This window comes from Oreochromis aureus, linkage group 3 (genome assembly GCF_013358895.1).
Source record: "Oreochromis aureus strain Israel breed Guangdong linkage group 3, ZZ_aureus, whole genome shotgun sequence".
Classification (NCBI taxonomy): Eukaryota; Metazoa; Chordata; class Actinopteri; order Cichliformes; family Cichlidae; genus Oreochromis; species Oreochromis aureus.
In genome coordinates this window covers 133697711-133723463 of record NC_052944.1, presented here as the reverse complement: position 1 = coordinate 133723463, position 25753 = coordinate 133697711, and the positions used below count along the sequence as shown (strand labels likewise).

General features: G+C 39.4%; 1 protein-coding gene and 1 long non-coding RNA gene across 4 annotated transcripts; one reads left to right on the top strand and one right to left on the bottom strand.

Moving 5' to 3' along the window:
- Window positions 1–11213: 11213 nt before the first annotated feature.
- LOC120438128 lies at window positions 11214–13565 on the bottom strand. The gene is made up of 5 exons (XR_005611681.1): window positions 13410–13565; window positions 12542–12602; window positions 12300–12454; window positions 11865–11950; window positions 11214–11587 (listed from the first exon to the last, which is right to left on the bottom strand). It is a non-coding gene; the product is annotated as an uncharacterized LOC120438128 (long non-coding RNA).
- A 680-nt stretch (window positions 13566–14245) lies between these two features.
- Window positions 14246–24940, top strand: LOC120438122. 3 transcript variants are annotated; one of them, XM_039608567.1, is made up of 8 exons: window positions 14246–14304; window positions 14471–14528; window positions 21085–21447; window positions 21528–21644; window positions 23948–24012; window positions 24163–24192; window positions 24279–24320; window positions 24605–24940. In XM_039608567.1, the coding sequence occupies exons 1-5, from the start codon at window positions 14281–14283 to the stop codon at window positions 23989–23991; spliced, it is 606 nt and encodes a 201-aa protein (XP_039464501.1). In that variant the 5' UTR covers window positions 14246–14280; the 3' UTR covers window positions 23992–24012; window positions 24163–24192; window positions 24279–24320; window positions 24605–24940. The 3 variants fall into 3 exon arrangements, with proteins under 3 accessions (XP_039464501.1, XP_039464500.1, XP_039464499.1); XM_039608566.1 differs by having other exon boundaries at window positions 24279–24940; XM_039608565.1 differs by lacking the exons at window positions 23948–24012; window positions 24163–24192; window positions 24279–24320; window positions 24605–24940 and having other exon boundaries at window positions 21528–21862.
- The last annotated feature ends 813 nt before the right edge of the window (window positions 24941–25753 follow it).

The window sequence follows — 25753 nt, the reverse complement described above, 5'->3', positions numbered from 1 at the left end:
ATGAGTTTTATGAAATTGGCATTTTGATAGGTGATCTAAACAGGAATACAGTGAAAAAGGTTTTAAGGCAGCACAGTAGTAACATTGATGACGACACTATAACTTTGGTAACTGATTCCTTGAACATACTCAGTCCACTTTGCTCCATTTCAGAGAGTGGGTGTTTAGGATCAGAACAAAAAAGGTTGTCCTATTTCAGAGAAAAATTTGGCGTTATAGACCCAATTGAATATATCTTAGATTTAGCATCAAAGAAAACCTTTGTTTATGTTCCGGTTCTAAAAACTCTGCAGGGTATGTTAAATAAGGGGGATATTATTGATAAAGTTTTAGAAAAAGACAATACAAGATCAAAACCTGGCCAGTACAACAGCTTGTTTGATGGCTCATATTTCAAGGAGAACCCACTTCTGTCTGGGGAAGAGCAAAGCATTTCATTAGTTCTTTACATTGATGATTTTGCGGTCTGTAATCCTTTATGAACCTCAAGAAAAAACATAAATTGTGTGCAATATACTGGGTGATAGTAAATTTACCAGTGAAATACAGGTCATCACTGTCTAGCATTTACCTTGCTCTCTTGTGTAAAAGTGTAGATGTTAAGACATTTGGATACAAGAGGATTGTAGAGCCACTTCTGATTGGTAGTGTTCTGGAATACTACCTTCATTTGATCCGCTGCTTTGGACCACTGGTTGACTTTTGGACAATTCATTTTGATTCGTTTCAAGAAAGTGGTTCGTGATGTCAATAATTTCAAAAACATTCTACTGACTTTGTCGCTTAGACACCAGCTTATGCTGGCATACCACTTGGACATGACTACCCTGTTTAAACCAAGAGTGGAAGTTAAGGGAGCATCAAATGTTTCTGTGGACATGCTAGCTTCCTCTGTCAAGCAAGTGATGGAGAAGAAATTTACAACTCTGAGAAGTGTGTCACTGGCTACAACAGCATACATACATGGGACACAATACACCACAGGAATGTTTGTCTCATTTGGAAGCACAAGTGGACTTCCTGATTTTTGTAAAATTGTTCATGTGTTGCTTGTATGCAACAAGCCATTTTTTGTTTTGGAATCTTTCTCAGCTTGGTATGTGGAGCACCTCAGATGTTACGAACTCTGCAAAAGGAATACTGCTCAACTGATGGTAGCTGAATCTGAAGAGCTTAACCACTACACCCCATTGTCAGCATACACTGTACGGGCCAGACTCCTGGTGTCACAAAACACATTTCTTGTACATTAAGGTAATTTGTTTTTGTGGCATATTCAAAGTTGTCTGTGAAGGTTCTCAGTCATCCAGGTCATCGTAGTCTCAGGAGCTTGGAAAGAAAAGCATCTGGACTTCCTAAAGTTGCTTGAAGACATTTCACCTCTCATCCGAGAAGCTTCTTCAGTTCTAAGGTCAAGAAGCTTCTCGGATGTTGTTTTCTCCCCCCCTCCATAAGTTAAGAGGGAAGTAAAAGAAAGTACAAAATTCATACACAGGTTCAATGCAGTGTTAATTTAATTGCTGTTAATTTAGGATATCTTGGAGAAGCTGGCAGAAGCCATGTATGTCCACAACCCCTACCCAACACGTGAAGAATATGATGTTGTGGCCCAGGCTCTCATCAACAAGCATCCTTGTCTCAAGGAACCAGGGTCTGTCAATGGGTGGTACTGTTGGAAGTTTAGTTTAAAGTTCAAAATGGGAAACTTCAGACAGAAGCTGTGAGTGGCTGGATGCCCTGAAGTCAAAGTAAACACATGTACCTCTAGTCAAACTGGGTCAAAAAAACACTAAAGTGGGCCAAAAAGTCAGAGGTAACTTTTCTACCAGGTTTTCCAGAGGGAAAACCCAACGTGATCTTGACATAGAGAGATCAGTCTTGGTCAGTGAGATGAAGAAAAGAAAGGTTGACTGGAGGCAAATTGATGAAATGATGTACATTCTCTTTACGGAGAAAAGAGATTGTTGAGGATGAACCTCTGGTGGCACAAGTCAAAGAAAGATGGTCAGCCTTGTTCTCTGAACGGCAGGTAAAATGCATATTTGTGGTTGTTTTGCTTTTGTGTGTGTATTTTCTCTAATGGGCCTCAGATGATGGTTTGCTTAAATTTAGGTCTTAAAGCATTTTTTTAATTCTGCCTGTACCCCCCCTCTTCTTCTATTGCTCAGGTTGAAGCTGAATTTGCCCGTCTTACATCTGTTGACCTGAAAGGCTCCCTCTTTGCTAGGCTTGACCAATATCTGGAGAGGTTCCTTGAGCTGCACAAAACCAAGAGCGGCATAGCAGGGCTAACTAGGCTCATAAAATGCCTCGATGATGATGTAAGTGTTCAACTGCTGAATGTTTTCCTTTGTTTAAGTTTTAGGTTATCCAGTTTAAGTGATGAACTCATTCAAAGAAAGCTGTAGTAGTATTTCACAATTGGACATTTAGTGTGTTAACTTTTACAGAATCTGTGTATATTAGTGTTAGGTTTGATATCATATTCTACTTGAATTTGCTGATCAGCCTGACTCAAATTATAAGATATTAAAACATTAAAAGACAGGTGTAACTCACCCAGTTATCTCCATTGATACTCTTTGTTGATGAAATTAAGTAGCAAAATGCTGTGTATTTAGAGCTGTCTAGGTGTTTCATAAACACGTTTTTTTTGTTTTGTTTTTCGATTCTTTGACCAGAGCTCTACACAAAGGAAGAGGACAGTTCTTCTGCTGGGCCTTCCTCATTTTCTTAAGGAAGATCCCTCACACATTTTCAAGACTGTGGAGGTGAGCATTGTTTCTTGTAGTTAATTCTATAATTACAGTACCACAGTGGATTTTAAATAAAACAATCAAGATTTTCAGACTTAACTCAAGGGGTTAACTCCCTGTTCACTGTAGATGCCACATGATAAATATGTATACATTTTCCTCACAAAATGTATTATTACAAGATCTGTGACACTGGATTTGGTCTGGTTTTCAGAGAAACTAACTGATAAACTAGCACTGATATTGTCAGTTTATTGTGTTTATTCATGTCTTCACCAGGGTCTTTGACATTGTGCTGCTGTACTGTTCCCTACAGCTTTGCATTGGATTTCTCACACACTGTATATTTGTAATGGCAGACATATTAGGATATTTAAGTGATTACAGTGGCTGCTACAGCTGTGGGGGGGCAATACTTTGGTGAAATGTCTTCGACCCTGGAGAAGGACTGTGGACTGTTTAAGCAATTAAAAGTCAATGGCCCAGTCATTGGACAGCTGGGTAAAGGTGGATGTTGTTATTCAATGCCAGTTATGCAACCTGTCCATCTACGTCTATATGTTCGTTTTTCATGCAGTTTAATATAAGGGGAACTGTTGCTGATTAAAGAATTGTCCATTGTCTGTGGAGTCACAATCTGATACTGTAGTGTAGCTCCAGTTTGCACATTTCATGCATTCTCAGTCACATTTAATTCAGAGCACAGCCAATATGTAGCACAAGTAACATGTATTTAAATTGTTGTTCACATTCTGCAATCAAAGACATGCTCTATTATTAATGAACATGATCTTTGTTCAAAGCAAGAAATGGATTTGTAACATGGGGGGTGCATATCTCATTCTGAAAAAATTTCAACTACTAAGAAGTGTTACTCAATTCAATTTTATTTATATAGCGCCAAATCACAACAAAAGTCGCCTCAAGGCGCTTTATATTGTACAGTAGATCGCACAATAATAAATACAGAGAAAACCCAACAATCATATGACCCCTATGAGCAAGCACTTTGGCGACAGTGGGAAGGAAAACTCCCTTTAAGAGGAAGAAACCTCCGCAGAACCAGGCTCAGGGAGGGCGGGGCCATCTGCTGTGATTGGTTGGGGTGAGAGAAGGAAAACAGGATAAAGACATGCTGTGGAAGAGAGACAGAGATTAATAACAGATATGATTCGATGCAGAGGGGTCTATTAACACATAGTGAGTGAGAAAGGTGACTGGAAAGGAAAAACTCAATGCATCATGGGAATCCCCGGCAGCCTACGTCTATTGCAGCATAACTAAGGGAGGATTCAGGGTCACCTGGTCCAGCCCTAACTATATGCTTTAGCAAAAAGGAAAGTTTGAAGCCTAGTCTTGAAAGTAGAGATAGTGTCTGTCTCCCGAATCCAAACTGGAAGCTGGTTCCACAGAAGAGGGGCCTGAAAACTGAAGGCTCTGCCTCCCATTCTACTTTTAAATACTCTAGGAACAACAAGTAGGCCTGCAGAGCGAGAGCGAAGTGCTCTAATAGGGTGATATGGTACTACAAGGTCATTAAGATAAGATGGGGCCTGATTATTTAAGACCTTGTATGTGAGGAGCAGGATTTTGAATTCAATTCTGGATTTAACAGGAAGCCAATGAAGGGAAGCTCTCTCTTTCTAGTCCCTGTCAGGACTCTTGCTGCAGCATTTTGGATTAGCTGAAGACTTTTCAGTGAGTTTTTAGGACATCCTGATAATAAAGAATTACAGTAGTCCAGCCTGGAAGTAATGAAGGCATGAACTAGTTTTTCAGCGTCACTCTGAGACAGGATATTGCTAATTTTAGAGATGTTGCGCAAATGGAAAAAAGCAGTCTTACATATTTGTTTAATATGTGCATTGAAGGACATGTCCTGGTCAAAAATGACTCCAAGGTTCCTCACAGCATTACTGGAGGCCAAGGTAATGCCATCCAGAGTAAGAATCTGCTTAGATACCATATTTCTAAGATTTTCAGGGCCGAGTACAATAACCTCAGTTTTATCTGAATTAAGAAGCAGAAAGTTAGCGGCCATCCAGGTCTTTATGTCTTTAAGACATTCCTGCAGTTAAACTAATTGGTGTGTGTTACCTGGCTTCATGGATAGATAGAGCTGCGTGTCATCTGCATAGCAGTGAAAATTTATGCCATGTCTTCTAATGATGCTGCCTAAGGGAAGCATGTATAATGTAAACAGAATTGGTCCTAGCACTGAACCCTGTGGAACACCATAATTGACCTTAGTGGGTGAAGAGGACTCTCCATTTACATGTACAGATTGGAGTCTATTAGATAGATATGATACAAACCACTGCAGTACAGTACCTGTAATACCTACAGCATGTTCTAATCGCTCTAATAGGATATTATGATCAACAGTATCGAACGCAGCACTAAGGTCTAGCAGGATAAGCACAGAGAAGAGTCCACTGTCAGAGGCCATAAGAAGATCATTTGTAACCTTCACTAAAGCTGTTTCTGTGCTGTGATGAGCTCTGAAACCTGACTGAAACTCTTCAAATAAGCCATTCCTCTGCAGATGATCTGTTAGCTGTTTGACAACTACTCTTTCAAGGATTTTTGAAATGAAAGGAAGGTTGGAGATTGGCCTATAATTAGCTAAGACAGCTGGGTCTAGAGATGGCTTTTTAAGTAAAGGTTTAACTACAGCCACCTTGAAGGCCTGTGGTACATAGCTGATTATTAGAGATAGGTTGATCATATTTAAGATCGAAGAATTAATTAATGGCAGGACTTCTTTGAGCAGCTCAAAGCCAATCACCATCATCCAAGGCATCAGTATGGCCCTTCTTTAGAAAGACATGAATTCTTAAGCACAAGGGATATTGTGTATTTTTGTAAGTTTTGTAAAAAAAAAAATTGTTTGTTTTTTCTTTTTGTCTTTGAACCCTTTTATAGCCCACAGATATTGAAGACACGTTCACCAAGGGGATGAAGGACATTGTGATGGTGAAAGAAGAAGACATCATTGATGTGTTGGTTGTCCTTGAAGAGGCAGTAATCCTGTCTAATCTGAGGGATGTCCCGAGTGCCATCTCCATGCTGATGGGTCTTCTTTTTGCCCTCAACATAGACTATCCAAGGGAACTCAAGTACACCTTTGAAGTCATTCAGAAGGTCCTCGTGAACATTGGAGGAAGGCAGTGCTCCTCACTAGTGCACGGTCTAAGAAACAGACGCTTGCGGAAGACCATGTAGAACTGTAATTGTATGCTCACAGCATACAATTGCCTTAGCATTAAAGACAGTTTTTGTTTTACTGTTTATTTTTTTCCATACTTTCAAGTTCTCATGTTTCATTTTTGTATGTCACTAAATGACTAGAGTTTACATTTCATTTTAGACAATTACTCATGGTTTAAGAAACTTACTTGTGAACAACAGTATAATGGGGGACTGTAGTTTTGCAACTTTAATTAACTTGTTTTGCAATTGAGCTGAGGTTCAGTCAGCAATTGAGCTGACTGAACCTGTTTCTATACCTTTCAAATGTTTCAGAAGCATGAAGAATTTTAACAGCAATTGGTTCTCTGAAATGTGTTGCAATTGTAAATAAAGACAAATAGAGTTTGAAGTTTTTGTCATGGTCTGAGTGGTTTTCCACAGCATCGGCTCCTCCCCCCTGGTTGGAGTCTTTGTTGTTCCTCACCTGATGGCAATCATACCGGCAGTATTTATGACCTGCGCACACAACTAGTCTTCGCCAGATTATTTGACAACTTTAGTCAGTTCCCGGCCTCACGTCTGTTACTTGGTGAATCATCGTGTGTACTTACCTTATTTCTCTGTTTTCTCATCAGCATCTGGAACCCACCTACCAAGCTCTCCTGGATTCAAGTTTGCAGCTGTCGGTAACCTCTCCCTTTTCAAACTATCAGTCTCTCCAGCCTGCCTCCCTGCATTGCACGCTGTACCCACCTGGACCGTTGTCTCCTGCCCCCCTCCTCCAAGCAACCTCCACCTGCAAGCACGTAAGGCAGCTCAGTGCAATTATTCTCAGATGCACTCGCAGCTCTCTGTTGGATTCCCCTGACTGCTCTCTCCTCTGTTTCAGTGCCCTGGCCAGCCACAGTTTCCCCTGCCCTGTCCCTGCACCCAGTCGTCCCTGCGATCTAATCATAGTTCCGTTATGGTCATAGTTTCTCTTGCCTCAGACATCTAGTTTACGTTCCTTCATACTAGTCTGAGTTTTCTGTTAACTCCCAAAGCATTGCGAATAAAAGACTTTTGTTACACTGCACCCCTAGCCTCCGGTTTTGAAACTGCACTTGAGTCCATCCCATTTCCACGGGCCACTGTGCCATGACAGTTTTAGTTATAAACTGATCTTTACTGTCACTTAACAGTCAAGGTTTTGTATTATGTTAACAATTCAAGTTTTATGCTAACAGTAGTGACTATGCACTGATGAGGTTTAAAAATTTTGCAATGTAAAGAATAGTTGTTCTATAATAGTTACATCCTGTTGATACATTACATTAATAGAGACTTTATGTTGTTAATTTTAATGCAGCAGTTTTTAGCTCATCCTGTTGAAATACTGAGCTCATGTCATAGTGTGCTGTTGTCCAACTGTCAACGATTCAAAAGAATTGATTAAATCCTGACCCAGGAGCATTTAACAAACTTGCATGTCACTGATTTTCTGATTTTGTTTGTCAGAGGAGTAAGATGGAGCAATAAATGTTTAATGTTGGATGTTTATGGGTAATTGTCTTGTTATGTTCTTAAAACAAACTTTGTGCATCAGATACATTGAATTAAATCTGTGGGTGGGGGGTTCTTAAGTGTAAACAACAGAAAATTAATTTAAATGAATGTAGACATTTAAACATGAGATCTAAGATGAACCTAACAGGTAATTTTGCTGAAATGGATGATGGAAAGCTCAAATAATAACTTTTTTTTGTGTGTGTGTGTGTAGTAAACATCTTTACATCAAGTCAATCAACCTTTATGAATAAAATGAAACTGATCACACAGCTGCCTTAATTAACAAACCTTAATCAACTTAATAGATTAAGTTAATTAATCTAAAACAGATTCCTAAGTTGAGAGAACTAATAAAACATTTGAATTAACTAAGAAACCTAAGTCAACTAAATTAGAACCAAAGTTTAAACAATTGATTATTTTAATTTAGCTTAAATAGTTTTCCCAAGTAAAAATGACTATTAAAGCAGTTGAACTGACTAACAAACCTTAGTCAAATAAACTAAGACAAAAGTTTAGACAACATGTGATTTTTCATTAAGATAACAATTGGTTGTGTTACAAGAACAAACTCTATTTTCTTGAATTAACTTAAAATTTTAAGGCAGCCCTTTACGTCATATTTTTAAGTTAAAACAACAAGTTATATTTTACAGTGTGAGATATGCCAGAACTACCCGTGCTGAATTAACTATTATTACTAAACTGCTGGGCATGTTTATTCATTTTTGTTTTGAAAGGCTCCTTTCTATTTCTTTGTCTTTCCTTGGAGACATGGGAAAGACACATGTTTAGAAAATTAGTTGACTTGCTGCTGACTTGTGGAAAGTTTTACTATTAAATTTAAGTATCAAGTATTTAATTATTAAAGACATAAAATTGTATTGTAATAATAAGAGTCGATATTATTTAAAGATGCTATTGCCATTTTATATAGTAACACTAATAATAAATGTAAAGTAAGGAATTTTAACCACATCTGATTTGAGTGGGAAAAGAAAGAAGTGTGTTTAGCTTCTGTTTCCCGTTAAATAAGGAACTGGAAAGCAAAACCAAAAGGTAGTGAGTATTGTGGTCAAAGTAAATTCTCCAACTGACCACAAGCTTAAAAAAATGCTAATGTTTGCAAAAACTAACTTAACTCCTAACTGTTATTACTCAACTGCTGGGCATGTACATTAATTTTTGTTTTGAAGGCTCCTTTCTATTTCTTTATCTTTCCTTCATCGAGTCATGAAAAAGACATACATTGAGAAAATTAGTTGACTTGCTGTTGACTTTTGGAAAGTTTTACTATTAAATTTAAGGATCAAGTATTTAATTATTAATTCAGCACGGGTAGTTCTGGCATATCTCAGAATTACCTTTTGGGTCATTATCTTGCTTTAGGATGAACCCCTGGCAACTTCTACTTATTCCATGTAAGGAACCATCCTTTAATGAACCGAAGATTTCAAATTATGATCATCAGTCCATAATACCTTGTTCCTTTCTACCATCTTAGAAATGGCTTTTCCCACTACAACTGGACTTGTCAAACCTTGACTTACTTACTACACTCAAAAAAATAATTCATTGGATGAACGTAATTTTATCTTGCCACTTATATTCCATCTAAACAAATCATGTTATATTAATCCATCTTGTGGAGATACAGAATTTCTTTTATTGCTGCCATATAACTTGCATTATTATAATTGCATTAATAACATTCTTTTACAGCATCATCCCATTTAATAATATTTCTTTACAGTATTGATATCGCCTTAAAGTTGTTTATTGAAGATGTTCATTTAAGGATCCTTTTATTATGATAACTTTTATTACAGGTATAACCGGGAGTATTTCATACACATTGCATAGTTGTGCTTATTTAGAGTTGATGTTCTCTTCATTAAGGGTTTTAAGCTTCACTGGTGCGACTGTCCAGGTGATACATGCTGAGGAAGATGAGAGCATAAAAGGATAACTGCAATACATGCTTACAATACACATATAATCTAGGAATGTGCCAGGCCTCTGAGCCCTTAGCTCATTTTTGTGTCTCACATACTTTTGCTCTCCTTGGCAACAGATGACTAGAGTTAATAATTAGACCTTAGAGACTTTGAAGACTTAAGATTATTGCCTTGTATGGTAGGTGTTAGTAAAATGAGAAGTTCTATGTCTGATTATAGCCATTAAAGATGTACAAGATGTACCATTGACTGTAAACAATGTATTTTTAATCTGTAATTGACGTACGTGGGGGCGTGAACCCCAATGCTATAAAATCATTCTCAAAGTGTATTTTTGTCAGAAGACATATGCTGATGTTTTCTCCTGACTGTTAATAAAGTCACGTTTGATTGCACGTTTCTGGGGCCTCCGTGGTTTGTTCGCAGCGCTCTACACTGATTGATTCCCAACAATCTTGATTGTGTTGTTTCAACATGATATATGTTTGTAAGTGTAATATAATATCCACATTAACATTCAATTAATTCGACTTTTATTCAGTTAGACTAACTTGATACAAATATTTTAATTAAATTAATTTTACTTCATGTTATATTGTTTGAACACTTTGGCACATCAAAAGTCAGTCTTGTTACATGAACTAGTAAATATTTGTTTGTTACACCAATGTTAATCTTGTTGAATTAACAAATGTAATTTATGTCTGTAGTACTCAGTGTCTCAGTTAGTGTTTGTACTGCTTATGTAAACATTACTTCATTCATTACATTACTACTAACTCAATTAATGAAACATACATAAACGATAACTTGCAAAACCATCTCTTTTATTTTGCTTGAACATTCTTAAAACAGTTGGCAGGATCTCAGTTCAGCTCAGCTTTCTCCCCTTCAACCATCTCATACTAAACTTATTAGCTAACTTCATGGGAGGTTAAAAATTGCGCCCACACTTGGAGTGGCTCAAAGCTAAGAGATCACTGAGCTCACTAGCTGAATAAATAACAGGTACATTTAAACCCAGTGGGAGTTTCCCCCCCAAAGAGGGACAAAGGACCCCCTGCTGATCCTCTACCTAATCACATGAGCCAAGATGTGAAAGTGGGTGTGGGTCCTAATCAGCCAGAGTTTCGGGTGAGCTCATTGTGAAACCTGGCCCCACCCTATCATGTGATTTCCTGAGGTCAGATGGCCCAGGATGTGAGTGGGCGTTAAGGCGTCTGGGAAGGGATCTCAAAACTGGATTATAGATGGCAGACAATTGGTGTCGTAAACCTCCTCCTCTGTTTTTTTAAATCTGGGACTCTCCACCACTGACCCTTAGAACTGAAGAAGCTTCTCGGATGAGAGGTGAAACGTCTTCAAGCAACTCAAAGAAGTCCAGACGCTTTTCTTTCCAAGCTCCTTAGTCTACGATGACCTGGATGACTGAGAACCTTCACAGACAACAGGTACATTTAGAATCATTCATTAACAACAGTGCACGTAGGAGACTACAGAACTTCCAGAACAATCAATACATGCTGACTGAAAGAAAGATGGTCTGTAGAATAGTTTGCCAACAAAAAATAATATCCCCAAAGCAACTTTGGTAAAATGTAGTAAATCATGTATTGCAAGCAAAAACATGAATTTTAACACAATTTAACATTCAACATTACTAACCCTAACCCATTCAACATTACAATAATGTTTCTTGCATACATACATTAGTGCTCCATTTAATCAGGCTGTATCCATGAATGGTAACTTTAGTCTATTTAATGTGCGGAGAAAACATTTAATAAGTTTGAGAACAACTGCTCCAGTCAAACAATTTGTGAAAACCTGTGGGTACATTTTCCTTTGTAACAATTGCCCATCTTGCAAAAATCAGTGTTTACACTGCAAGTGTATGAGACTTTAACTTATGACCCAACAATCTTTTTCTAATGTCCATTGAGCAAACCACATAGTCCTTATGAACATTTTATAACTTCCAATTTTGAACTTTAAAAGGTAAACACAAATTTGCATTGTAGGACCCAGGACACCGATGTTCTCTGGGTCATCTCCAGGCTCCATGCCCTCCTGCTGTTGGACATACACTCCCATCACAGTTTGTTCTATGGCTTCAGTGTTGGCCTCTGTGTCCTGTGATGTGAAATATAATAATACATTTGTTGGAGTCTAGATATGCAAAAAAAAAAAAGAAAAAAAAAAAGGAATTCAGCAATCAGCGTGGATATGCTGATATATTTACCAAATTCTAAAGTCTATGTCTCTGGTTTCACACCTCAGAAATTTGGCATTAAACAAAACAAGGAAAAATTACAATATGTTTTAGTTGTACAGGGTGTCACATTTCGCATATCAAAATTACCCCTACATTAAGTTACATAACACAGAGCACCTTGTGAATGTAACTCACCGTATATTCCTTCACAAGTTTCTCACGGTGTCGTAGTCACAGAAGGACTTCAGGATGGATGCTCGTCTTGTATGTATTGTGTCATCCTAGGGAAAAAGGGAATCCATAATGACAATATTTAGCTTTCAGGCAGCAGTTTGAAAAAGAAATACTTGGTTTGGAAGGACCAAAAGGCAAGTGCTCATCTATCTCAACCAAATCAGACACAAAATGAGGCAACCAAACACGCTTGTTTTTTCATTTTGATCAAGATTAACCATATGACTTTATCAATTACTTATTAATATAAGACTGACGCTTATATAATTCGTATAACAATATGAAAACAACTTAGGACTTTTGCCTACCATATGTATAGATACTTTTGCTCATAAAATTGTCATGTTATGGGCATAAAAAGTTCTTAAACACAGGTTTAACCATTTTAGCCCACACCTTGGAGATGGTCCCCATGATGCGTCTCATTTTTCTTCCAGCCCTCCACCTTTGCTTCTAAAGATCTTCATCATGCATGAAGTGTACAAGTCTAGCTCAGAAAAGAATGTAGATAGCAGCGGTACTGTCAATATGCGCAGGAATTCCTTGTCAATCTGAAAAACAGATTAATAATAACAACAACAATACTACTACTACTACTACTAATAATAATAATAATATGTCAAACATATGAAACTTACCATGTATTGTTGAGGAGGTATAAGAATCTCAGAGAATGTGGCTTTATTTTTCGACGTATTTCTGGGGTGAGAAATTATTTAATTAAAATAAAATTATTACTCTTGATGAATTTGTGTTAATATCTACATGCTGTGAAATATGAAGACTGTTAGTCAGTCTTAATGCAGAGCACCAGAGAGCAGAGAAACTATGACCCGAACAATGAGCCACCTAAATCATTCTGAATTCAAAAACTAAGTGAAGATATTACAAAAAACAGAAAATGCACATGCAATTATTGTGACAGATTTTCTCTTAGTCCTTGGTATTAATTCCGCAAAACACTGGTTTAGTTGAATTCAACCCTTTATCTATCCAGTTAATGCAGTTGTTCCCTTACTAAACTCCACTGACAAAAACAGCAATTTTAGGTACAGCATCATAAAAATCACCAAAACTATTTCAGTCAGTCTTACCACTGCTACCAACAATAAACTCCGGTTAAGGAGAAAGTAACCCTTCATTCAAGGAGTTATATGCGAAGACATTACTTTACGCGGCTTTCCTGCTGACATGACAGTCTTCAAAGTTAGCTAACTCCAGAGAAAAAACAGTTCTAACCATGCAGATAACCATGAAACACACCTCATTCAAAGTCGACAGACAAAAAAAACGAACTTACCAAAATAGCCTCGTCAGTTTTTGCTCTGTTGCAACAATTAGCCATTCACCGACTTATATGAGAAAAGTGTTTGGCTCCACACACTCCCTGATATATAAAGCTCCTCTAAGTTACCACACTACATGGGTAAAACATTTAACAAATAGTATTTATCTCTCACACTCCTAACCTAAATAAATATATAAAGAGATATGTGAATAACTTACCTTACTGTCAAGTATACCAAAGGAGTAACTCCACGTGCGCTCGTTAACTCTCAACGGACTCTTCTGCATCCGGTGGGCGTAGAGCATGCGCAATGCATGACGCCATCTGAGTCGTTGGTTTGATGGACCTCATTCTCATTGGATTGCCATGAATGAATTTAACTCTTCAGAATTTTCTTTGACTCACATTCAACAAAAAAGAATGAATCATTTAATACCCATAAAAATGATTTCTTCATGTAATGTAAACATATTACTGCTTTGCTAATCAAACACATGCCCTAGTTGATTTTTTTTGAGTGTATGACCACTATTAACCTTTGTTTCGAACTTTGGTCCTGTGAGCCACCTGTCATGCAAGCTGTTGACTCAGAAATGTGTCTTTTGATGATGCTATGACTTTGGGTCTACCAGAGCTGTTCCTGTCAGAGGTTTCTGCTGTTTCTGAGTTCCTTTTGATGGTAAAAGACACTATATTGACTGTCACCTTGACTTTCTTCGTAATTTCTCTGTAGGAAAAACCTATACTTTTAGGGATTAGGATGGTCACTCTCTCTTGCATTGCTAACTGCCTGTTTTTAAAGCAATTGTCAGGGTCCCTCTAACAATTTGCCTATGCTCTCTCTCTCCCTTCTCCCTTGTGTATTTGTTGTTTCTCAGTGTCCTGGGGTGGACACGTCACAGGTTTCTGCCCATAATTGTGCACACCTGTAATCAAGCACCACCTGTTCCTGATCACTTGGTTGATAAAGCCAGTATATAAGGCAGTGGATAAGATAAATATCTGACCACTGTAAATAAACACACTTCTTCTGAGTCTGTGCTTGAGTCCACCAGCCTGCTAGCCTTGACAGAATGATCCAGCCACAACATGGTTTCAGCAAACGCTAACCCAGTGAGTCACACATTTGCCTAATAAGAAGCCAAGTTTTAAAGACAAGAGCAAATGTTCCACCATTTGACAGGCAAACTTTGGGAAATTGCTCAGGAAGTAGGTATGACATTCCCATCCACTCTTGTCACTAATTCTTCTACAACTTTCTCTGCCATCTCATTACCAGCTTCTCAATGCCTTTGAACCACCCAAACAACCTCTCCCCACACCAGAGGTGTTATCGGGTGAGTTGGGCACTGGTTTTCTTCCACAATATTCTCTTGTGTTCAGGCAGCAATGGAGAACGTATGAGACTAATTGGTACGCTTTTTGATTGATGAGTCCCCTGTGACTTTCCTGTGTGACACGGGTGTTTCACAGTCCCTTATTACTGGTAATGTGTTAACATTTGATGAAAAAACAGCTTGTGACACTAGCACTATTGTCAGAGGTGTTGGGATGACTTTTGTGCCTGCTCCTGTCCTCTGTTTTTGTATACAGAGTGATTAGGTAAATGCTACTTTTCCTGTGGCAGTCCGCCCATGTTTTCCCATTGCTGGAGTCTTTATCATGGGGAACAATGTAGCGGGAGGGAAAGTGTATCTTGCCCCTCAGGTCACTGAATCCCCTATTTCAGAGCCTGATTCTAATGTCCTGGTCCAGCAACATTCTCATGTGTTTCTTGTGAATGTTTTGATATGTTCACGTGCCTGTAAACAGGATATGGCTGCCGACTTGTCAGGGAGAGTGTCTGGTTCTGGTTTTGGGGAAGGATACGATACCCTGTGTGGAGGAAGTAGGTACTAGTGTTTTAGATCAGGTCATAATTGTGGTTGAGCCAGTGGCTAAGCCTAAAGAAGATCATGAACTAACTCACCAGGCACTCATTAGCTCTCAGAAGAGAGACTCGCCATTAGCAAAATGCTTTGCTCCTGCGTCTGAGGACTGTAGGGGGATAGGAAGCACACCTTTTTATGGTGGATGAACTGCTGATACTCAGGTGGGCACCAAGAACAGGTGAAGAATGGCATGCAGTCGAACAGCTAGTGGTGCCGGCCGGTTCCCATCAACATGTGCTAGAGCTACCATATGGCCATTCATGGGCAGGGCACCTAGGCATCACAAAGGCGTACAACCGTATCTTGCAATACTTTTTTTGGCCAGCACTAAAAACAGATGTAGTGCAACCCTTGCCAGCTTGTGCATAAGCCAAACCAAGCAGTGCCCCTGCCCCATTCCACCCCATTCCTGCTATTGGTGAACCAATTGAGAATGTCCTTATTGATTGTGTTGGTCCTTTGGCAAAAACAAAAGCAGGTAATCAGTTCTTGTTAATGATAATGTCTATATCTCCTTGTTTTCCTGAGGAAATTTCTTTGTGGAGAATCACCACAGCAAGCACTATAACGGTGTTAATCAAGTTTTTTTTTTTTTTTTTTTTTTTTTTACCACATTTGGTCTCAAAGAAACTGTGCAGACAGACCTGGGTACTAATTTCTTTTCTAAAGATTTTAAACAGAATTTGGAGTCCCTGGGAGTTTCCCATACTGTTTCAAGCTCTTGCCACCCAGAGTTGCAAGGTTCAGTTGAACGTTGGCATCAGACCCTCAAGGCAATGGTAAGCAAATATTGTCATGACATGGGTAGAAACTAGGATGTGCTACATCATTAGCAAAAAAAATCTCTCTATGAGGCCCAGGCTAACATAAAGAGTCGATTTGATATAAAAACAGTGAAGTGATAGTTCGAACCAGGTTGGAACTGTCACTTCACGGGTCTTTGTTTTGCTGCCAACGTTTGGTCCTGCCCTCGCCACTCCTTATATCATAGCAAAAATGGTGTCTGAAACAATTTGTGTTCTCCATACACGTGAGTGCAGGAAGAAAACCGGGCTATGGCACATTAACATGCTTAAGACTTACCATTCCAGCGAAACTCACCAGGAAAAACAGGTGCACACTCCAGAGCCTGTTAACTCTGGTGCTACCCCTGTTAGTGTGTTAAGTGTACATGCCAAAGCCGATGATGGTCTGTGCACACCTTTTGATGGACACCAGTGTGGAAAGTTGTCACATTCAGATTGTATGGGCCAAAGCTGAGACTCATCTTTCTCATCTTCCTCTTCTAAAATGTTTTTGGCCAATTGTGTTCGTTAAAGGAACTGTTACATACCTGGGTTAGCAGGTTGGCATTGGACAGGTGTGTCCAGAAAAGGCCAAATGCTCTGTAATACTGAACCATCTAGCTCCACTCAATGGGAAATGAAACCGTTTCTCGGCATGACTGGATAATGCAGGTGTTTCTGCAGAAACATTTCTGTGATAGTGGCTCCTTTGACCAAGTTGTTTAGTCCAGCTATGCCAAAGTTATGAAATATGATTCATTAACCATGTTTGTGGTTGTTACAGTAAAAAATATAACTTTTTCTACTTTGATTTTATGTTTTTTGTCTGATTTTAGACAATAGTGTTAATACAGTATGTCAAAATGAAAACATAAGTGTAAACTCAGACACGTGAGGTTGTGCTGAAAAGGATGAAACCAAACAAGGCAAAGTAAATAGTTTTTAAAGGTGAAATGTGGAGGGAAAATCAAAAGTAGTTAAAAATGGCCAATTATACCCTGGACCCCAGAGGGTTAAACTTTTTTTTAAAGTAACGCGATAGTTACTTTTCAAGTAATTAGTCACTTTTAGAATATTGTAACTCAGTTACTAACTCAGTTACTTTTTTGAAGAAGTAACTAGTAACTATAATTAATTACTTTTTCAAAGTAACTTGCCCAACACTGGTTATGCCTAGTTGGCACCTTAGCAACCTAAACAATTAACTCAGACATCATAAAGGTTAGGAGAGCCTATGGGCAGAACTTTGTGGCATCAGAAACTGATGGTGAATAAATTATATTTGAATTTGCATTGCTCAGATTGAATCTGAATTGAAACTTGAATAAATGCTTTTAAAAACTGAATTTGAATTAGCCTAATACACCTAGTGCATTGGTTTGAAAATGATCGTCACTAAATTGAAACTGTATTGTTTATTTTGAAATGAATTAATTTGATTTGAAACTGTATTTCATTCTTTTTCAAATTTCGCTCTTGAATACTTTCAGTATTGAATTTTATATTTTGAAAATGAATTCATTTGCTTTGAAACCGTATTTTATCCTTTAAAAATTTAGCTCTCGAATAATTTCAGTTTCACTCTCACCATTCAGTTTCAGTTCCAAAATTCAGTTTTTTGGAACTTACATCCGGTTCCGGTTCAAGAGTAAACGAGCGCAGATTAATAGAACTACGTTTTACTAGCGGACCGAAAGTGTTACTGACGGAATCTACAGCGCCTTGAGCTGAATTAAGACTTCAGAAGTCATTCGTCATGTCGAATGACCAGCGGATAAACTCTCAGGTTGGTAATAAATGTATTACATGTATAAGAACAAGCGTCATGTTAACAAATGATAGCCGTACAGTAACTTTTATGCTTATTGTAGCTGTTAGCTAATAACGCTAATTTAGCGTATTCTGCCCTGGATTCAGCTTTGACAAAAAAATATGATCGACTGTTTCCAGTAGAATTCCAAAGTTGTCATCTTGTACCCTCTCAGAGCCCTGTATGCTTGCAGAGACCCCTACAGTAGGGAAACATGCAAAACAGTGTCCAAACCTTTGTATTTTAGCTTTATTTATGTCTTACACAGCATCTTACACGGGCCGATTTTTTGTCCCAGTCCAGCCCTGGTTTCCCATAAATTTTGCGTGGTCTATTCCCTAAATTCAGCTTGAGGGGTCATTTGAGAAAATGTACAAAATAGATATCAGCTTTTAAACATTTCCCAGGTGAATAGTTAAAAAAAAATCCTATTCTGTGGGGGCAGGGAGCACCGTTTTTATAGTCGCTCATTAAGACTAGGTTGAACATTAATAACTCTTAATTGGAGTGTCCCTTTTACAGCACAACATTTTTAAACCGGAGTGTTAAATAAACTAGACTAAGATTAGCAGCAGACAACCCGAGTAAGCAGGTATGACTGCGATCACTATTGCTATGACTGTTACCAATCGTTTCAAGCACAGTGTCAGAACTTCCTGGTTCACTCCTATAGCAGGCTTTCACTGACCTTATAATCATCAGAAATATTTACAACAAAGCAGCAAGTATTTCTGGCAGAAACACACCGACGCAATCAGAGTGTGTTAAAATTTAAATTTCACTACTGCATTGATTTAGTAACTGAAAGGTTGGACACTTTTTTTGTGGGACAGGCATTGTAACTGTTGTTGTATTTGGAGTGTCAATTTCATAGTACAATATTATAAAAGGAGTCAGACAAATGTGATAGGAAAATATTGGTGGCAGGCAAGTTTGTGCTTTGAGTACTTCTATAAATAATCATGTGTGACTGTGATCATTGCCACTATGACTGATCATTTATTTGCATAGCCAGTGCATACAGTAATTGTCATGTGCAGATTGCCCATACATGTACAGTCATTAGTAGATGCAAGGGCAGTACCAAAGCTTTGGTTCCCTCTACTGCAGTACAGTAGCATTTCACTGAGACCTAATGTCAGGTTTATATTATTGGATTGTCGTTTATGCTTAGAAATATTTACTCATATATGCTTAGAGTTTTATAATTGGTTGTAGATTGATAGAGGTTTGATCCTTAGCAGTCTGTAAAGACTCTGTGTGCCTTCCAGAGCACTCTGACATACACATACACCTTAAGGTCATGAGAGAGGTTATATCTTCTCTTACTGATTTATGGTATAGGAGGACACCTACTCTGTATCTGGCTAAGTATAGGAGCCTTTTGTTTAGATGGACCGCTAGACTCCTGGCACCAGCTTTGGGGAGTCTTCACAGGTTCACATCTTGACCACACACACACACACACACACAAACACACACACACGACACACAGACAAGGTATTCTTTGGTCACATGCATATCTGTGTAAGATGTCATATGTTAATGAACCTATGCATATTCATGTAACCTCAATAAAGCGCAGTGTTACGAGGGAGCAGACGAGAGCAATTGAGGTCAAGTGAAGGAACGGCGCTGTCACAGTTCTCTCCCTCATGTACGAGCAACATAAAGAACTTTGCCTACTTGTGTCTTGCTTTGCTGTTGTAGTAAAATTGTCTCGTTCCAGCGGTGGGTCTGTGCTAGACAGACCCATCACCTAAAACTTTAGAACTCAATATATTTCTCACAAATTTTATTATGGCAGAATGCAGAAGCACATACATTGTTCAGCATTATTCAGCATTCAACACAATAATTCCCTCAAAGCTTTTCACCAAGTTGAAGGATCTAGGACTCAGCTCATCACTGTGCCAGTGGATCCTCAACTTCCTCACACACGGACCCCAATCAGTGAGGGTGGGAAAACATGTCTCCCCGTCCATCTCGCTCAGTACTGGAGTGCCTCAGGGCTGTGTTTTAAGCCCCTTGCTCACTGTCTACTTACAACTGTGTAGCCACCTCCAATGTCAAGTCAAGTCAAGTCAAGTTGGCTTTATTGTCAATTCAACCATATACAGTTTGTACACAGTGAAGCGAAACAACGTTCCTCCAGGGCCAAAGTGCTACATGCAACATAAATTTACAACATAAATTAACAGAAAAACACTAAACTAGCTAACTAGAGACAGGACACACTGACCTAACATAAATTACAACATAAATTATCTAACTAGGTAGGTAGTGCAAAGGAAACCGTAAACATACTTGGTATGTAGGTAGTGCAGGAACAGTAAACATAAAAATATTGTGCAAAAAGAGCATTTACAGGTTGATGTGTAAGTCCAGTCTCAATGCTTTGAGGTAGTTGAGTTGAGCTGAGTGATAGTGTGTGTGTGTGTGTGTGTGTGTGTGATGATCTGACGTGTCTAAGCTCAGACTGCAGCTACAGGAATTTCCCATTGAGCCTTTTTAGATGTAATTTCAAACCCCAGCAGGGGGAGGAGCCACAGACAAAAACAGGAAGTAGAAACAGTAAACCAGCCCTCCTCCTGACACACAGCCAGGGTGCTGTCAGCTCAGTGCTGTAATTAAAGCTTTAACACTGATGGCGCTGAGACCTCCACCCACACAGAGAAACAAGCACTCCCACCCAAAGAGGCAGCGACAGAAACATGTACTACATATTAGTACTATGTGTAAATACTACATATTGGTACAGCTGCAGCTGAGGATCATAAAATCATTCACTTAGTAACGTAGAGTTTTATCTTTTGTCTGATGTCACAGTCTTAATTACTTTCAGCTGATGTTATTCACAGCATATACGTTACATTCATATAATTAACACATGACTGCAGACAGATGAGCTTTATCCACCTGACCTGAGTCCATCTTTGACTGCTCACCTGCTAATGGACCTGAGTGACCCTCACAGGAAGCTTCTCTCAGCTGCTTCCTCTGATGTTCTGAGTACAGAGCAGGTTTTAACTGTCTGAGGGCAGAACAAATGGTCTGCTGTGTGTACAGAAGCCTTTACTGTACACGTGTGTTTGTGTTGGTGATTTGATGGAGACACTGATGAGCTGGACAGGTTCACTGTTACAGACCCAAACTGATGGTTCATGTTAGCACTGCACTGTTTCTTTGCTGAAGTGTGTGTGTGTGTGTGCGTGTGTGTGTGTGTGTGTGTGTGTGTGTGTGTGTGTGTGTGTGTGTGTGTGTGTGTGTGTGTGTGTGTGTGTGTGTGTGTGTGTGTGTGAGAGAGAGAGAAATGTCATGTGACTGTGAAGAACAGGTCTCACCTGTTTCATGTTTCTGTCTTCAGTTTCCCAGCATGCCTCAGGAGTGGAGGTGTATGAGGGGGCGGAGTCTGTCCTGCTGCCCTGTCAGGTACCAGCTGATGCTTCCAGGAGCTCCACAGCAGCAGTGTGGGACCGTGAGGAGCTCAGTAACCCAACAGTTCACCTGCGTAGGCAGAAAAGTGACAATCTTTATGACTGTGATGATCTTAGTGGTCAGAATGATCGTTACAAACATCGAACATCAATGAGAGTCGACGCTCTGCAGACTGGAGACCTCAGCCTCACTCTGAGGAAACCCACAGTCTATGACAGTGGAACCTACACCTGCACCACTCGCAGGGCTGGAGAAGATCTGAGCAAAACTGTAGTACAGCTGAAGGTCAAAGGTCAGTGGACAGAAGTCAGATTTATGTGATTTCATACAAACATGTTGATGATGTTCATGTCTCCTGTGTTTATGTTACAGAACCTCCTCCAGTCTGGCCCATAGTCCTCTCAGCTGTGCTGGTCACTCTGATCATCCCGGCTGCTGCCTTTGGTCTGTGTGTGTGCTGTGCATTTATAAGGAAGAAGAGGAGTGACGGTACGTGTGTGTGTGTGTCAGTAATGGAGAGAGCTCTACCATCAATCTGACTGATGTCTGTGACCTTTGACTTCCACGTGAATCCAGCAGCTCCTCACAGATCACTGAAACCAGTTGCTGATGTTTCCAACACGTCTGTAACATCTGGATTAGAGTTGCAATAATTCGACTGTAAAAAATTCTTCGTTGCGATGCTTTGTTTAACACATGGCTGGGTACCGCTCAGTGATGGGAGTAACGGCGTTACAAGTAATGGCGTTACTTTTTTCAGTAACGAGTAATCTAACTAATTACTATTCCTATCGTTACAACGCCGTTACAGTTACTAACAAGGAAACGCGGTCCGTTACTATTTTTCAACAAACAGACGGTTAAAGCTGTGTTCAGCTTAACGCATCTTATATCAGCTGCAGGAAGTAGCTGTAAGTAATCTGGACGCTACAGCTTTAAGCAGCTGCGCGCTCCCGCGGACGGCAATCACGATCACTGTCTAGTACAACACCTGGAGCTCAGGGGGCAAAACAATCGAGTGCTGCTGTTTGACTGAGGAAGAATAAAGTAGTCGTGGTAAGTCAATCACGTGACCACTTAAAGACAAAGCAACAAGGTGCCAGTTTTTAAATTGTGTCGATAGGCCACGTAAAACCAGAGTCATGATAAACATTATGTACGCGGCGTTTTTTCCTCAATAGTTTTGTCGTGTTTACTGTCTAAGGACAGCACAGCGAGACCTCTGCTTATGAGCAAACCCCCCACCCCTCCAAAAAAAAAAACAGGGGAAGTTTTAGGAGTGATGGAGAGAGAGAGAGAGAGAGAGAGAGAGAGCTTTGAGATGTGAGATTTGTGACGTTTAGCGTGTTTGGAGTGTGTAGTTAATGTGTTGTCTTGTGTAGTTAGTGTGTAGTGTTGTGGATAGTTTTGTGTTGTGTGTCAGAACAATGAGGCGACTGCTGCCTCCAGGTAGAAACAGGAGTGATACACCTGCTGCTGTCAGACCTGCAGGTATCAGGCTGTGATGTTCTCCTTTGTAGTGGACAGAAATTATTTTTTTGGAGTGCCACAAATAATTTGTGTGGCATCTTATTGAAGAACAGCTGATTGTTCTGTAAATAGTTTGAAGTGGTTATTTAAAAAATCAAGGTAAATGGTAAATGGATGCAAATAACTTTGTTGTTTGCAAAACTTGTGTATAGGATTTTAAAATTGACATGAAATATGATTCATTGTTTGTGGTTGTTACAGTAAAAAGTATAACTGTTTCTACTCTGATTTTATGTTTTTTGTCTGATTTTAGATCAATTGTGTTAATACAGTATGTCAACATGAAAACATAACTGTAAATTCAGACACGTGAGGTTGTGCTGAAAACAATGATACCAAACACGGCAAAGTAAATCGTTTTTAAAGGTGAAATGTAGACGAAACATCAAAAGTAGTTAAAAATGGCCAATTACACCCTGGACCCCAGAGGGTTAAACTTTTTTTTTTTGTTTAAGTAATGCAATAGTTACTTTTCAAGTAATTAATTACTTTTAGAATATTGTAACTCAGTTACAATATTCTAACAGTTTTTTGAAGAAGTAACTAGTAACTATAATTAATTACTTTTTCAAAGTAACTTGCCCAACACTGGTCCCTAACAATATATCAATCATAAAATTTGAAGGTATAGAACCTCATTTGGTTTTTCTGCTCCATGCCAGTGCCTTCACAGTCTCTTCTGTAGAGCAGCCAGGTGGTAACGATGATCATGTCCAGAAAGTGGAACACCAGCTGGTGGTACCATGTCTTGAATCTAACTGCGGTAGAGTGCAATCAGTGAGTCAAGCAGGTCCACCCCAACCATAGTCTTGTTATATTCTTGCACCACAGCAGGGCAGGGGACAGTGATGTGTTTCTTCTGCTTGCAATTCCACCTGTTATGATAATAATAGTCTGTCTGTCTGTCTGAGTGACAGACAGAGAGGAAGAACGAGAGACAGATTTTATGTTATAAGCTTCATGTTATGGATGCACAGTGTGAGCACTTAATAAAGTGTAAGTGTTTTTTCTCCCACTGTTGCAAAAGTGGTTGCTGAAAGAGGGTCGTCTGAATGTTTCTCCATGAAGCACATTGAGGTAAATGTTGTTGGGGCTCCTCCTGTGATGATGAGGAGCTCCTCCTGTGATGATGATGATGATGAGGAACTCTTCCTGTGTTGATGATGAGGAGCTCCTCCTGTGATGATGATGATGATGAGGAACTCTTCCTGTGTTGATGAAGAGGAGCTCCTACTGTGCTGATGTTGCTCTGTTTAATGTAGGAGGTCGGGGAGCAGACCTGTGGAGCTGTGGGGGTGACAGCTGAGACGGAGCGTCTACCTCTGCTGTGAGTCTCCTTCATGTTTCTCCACATGTATTTCCACCACTGGAGGGCGCTGTGGGTTATTGATGTGTGGGAACAGTAACCAATCACTGCAGTCTGCATGGTTCTCTTTGGTCATGTGACCATTTGATCTCTGATCAGTGTGTTCTTCAGTTTCAGGCCTGTTTCTGCTGACTGCTGCAGGTGAGCTGATGTTCCTACACCTGTCGGTCCTCATGATGACCGCTGACCTTTGGTGACCTTTAGTGACCTCTGTTCTCCTGTTGCAGGTGTGTGTGTGCTGCTGCTGTCCTCTCTGGCTGTTCCTACAGGTGAGTTGATGATAAGGAAAAAACACTAATAAATGAAAGAGGAGGAGGGAGGAAAGTCCTCCTCCCTCATTAGAGGAGCTCTGACAAGATGCAGCAGGGCAAATGTTGTCAGTCTGCGTCACCTTTTAGATAATTTAGGTAGATTTACATAAAGCACCTTGAGGTTGTTGTGATTTGGTGCTATATAAATAATATTGAATTGAATTTTAGATCTCCCTCATGTTTGGTCCTGGGGTCATGCAGTGTAATGTTCTCAGAGCTTTTCTGGCATTGCTGTGTGACAGGATGACTTTTCTTGCACACCCACCACATGAGGGCGCACATGCTTCCACGCCCACTGGTGACTGCACACATCCTTTCAAGGAAGCATTTCATTCATCCCTAAAACTGGAACAAAACACTGTGCAGCGTGTTCAGGTTTGAACGTGGCCCTGGCCTCTCTCTGCATCCACCTGCATCGGCACATACGACACCACTCCCTGCTGAACTGCTTATATCTGATGTGTTGAAGTTTTGGTAAAGTTTGAATAAATTCCACTTTATTTATAGGAACATTTCATCTGTGGACTCCTGCTTCCCACTCTCCTTGAGCCAATTTGTGACGGGAACATGACATAAGAAAACTAATTCATCCCTTTTTGATTTTAATTTATTTTTATTTATTTTCTGCTGTGTTTTACTTGCATCTATTTGAAAGAGTGAGTGTAAACACAAAAAATAATTTATTTTATGTGCAGGAATGTGCAGAAAATAGGTTTAAATGCTAAACAAATTTCTTCCAGTCAGAGAATGTTGCATATAATTTAATGTTTGCTTGATGCATAAAGTTAAAAGATTAAAACTAATAAAACAAGTTTTATAAAGAGACTTTTCCATTTGATTAGATTTTATATGGATTATGTAGAAAAAGTAGAATTGGGCTGAAAGATCTATCGCTTTATTACCTTTTAGGGTCTAAATCATGTTTTTAAAAAGTAACTAAGTAACTAGTTACTTTTAAAAATAAGTAATAACTTGACCAACTCTAGCTCCAATCCCTTGGTGCAGAGTTTCCTAAACAGGTTATCTTGTGCCCGTGACCTGTGGAAGTGCAACTATTAGGATTAGAATGCATCATTCCAATGACGCATTGAGTTTTTCCTTTCCAGTCACCTTTCTCACTCACTATGTGTTAACAGACCTCTCTGCATCGAATCATATCTGTTATTAATCTCTGTCTCTCTTCCACAGCATGTCTTTATCCTGTTTTCCTTCTCTCACCCCAACCAATCACAGCAGATGGCCCCGCCCCTCCCTGAGCCTGGTTCTGCCGGAGGTTTCTTCCTCTTAAAAGGGAGTTTTTCCTTCCCACTGTCGCCAAAGTGCTTGCTCATAGGGGGTCATATGATTGTTGGGTTTTTCTCTGTATTTATTATTGTGCGATCTACTGTACA

Bases quoted from the DNA above. Each gene is read 5' to 3' on its own strand.
- LOC120438122 (XM_039608565.1), top strand. From the start codon at position 14,281: ATGGTTTCAGCAAACGCTAACCCA. The intron at 14,305-14,470 runs GTGAGTCACACA...TCTCATTACCAG, and splicing joins TTTCAGCAAACGCTAACCCA to CTTCTCAATGCCTTTGAACC. The intron at 14,529-21,084 runs GTGAGTTGGGCA...TTCTGTCTTCAG, and splicing joins CACACCAGAGGTGTTATCGG to TTTCCCAGCATGCCTCAGGA.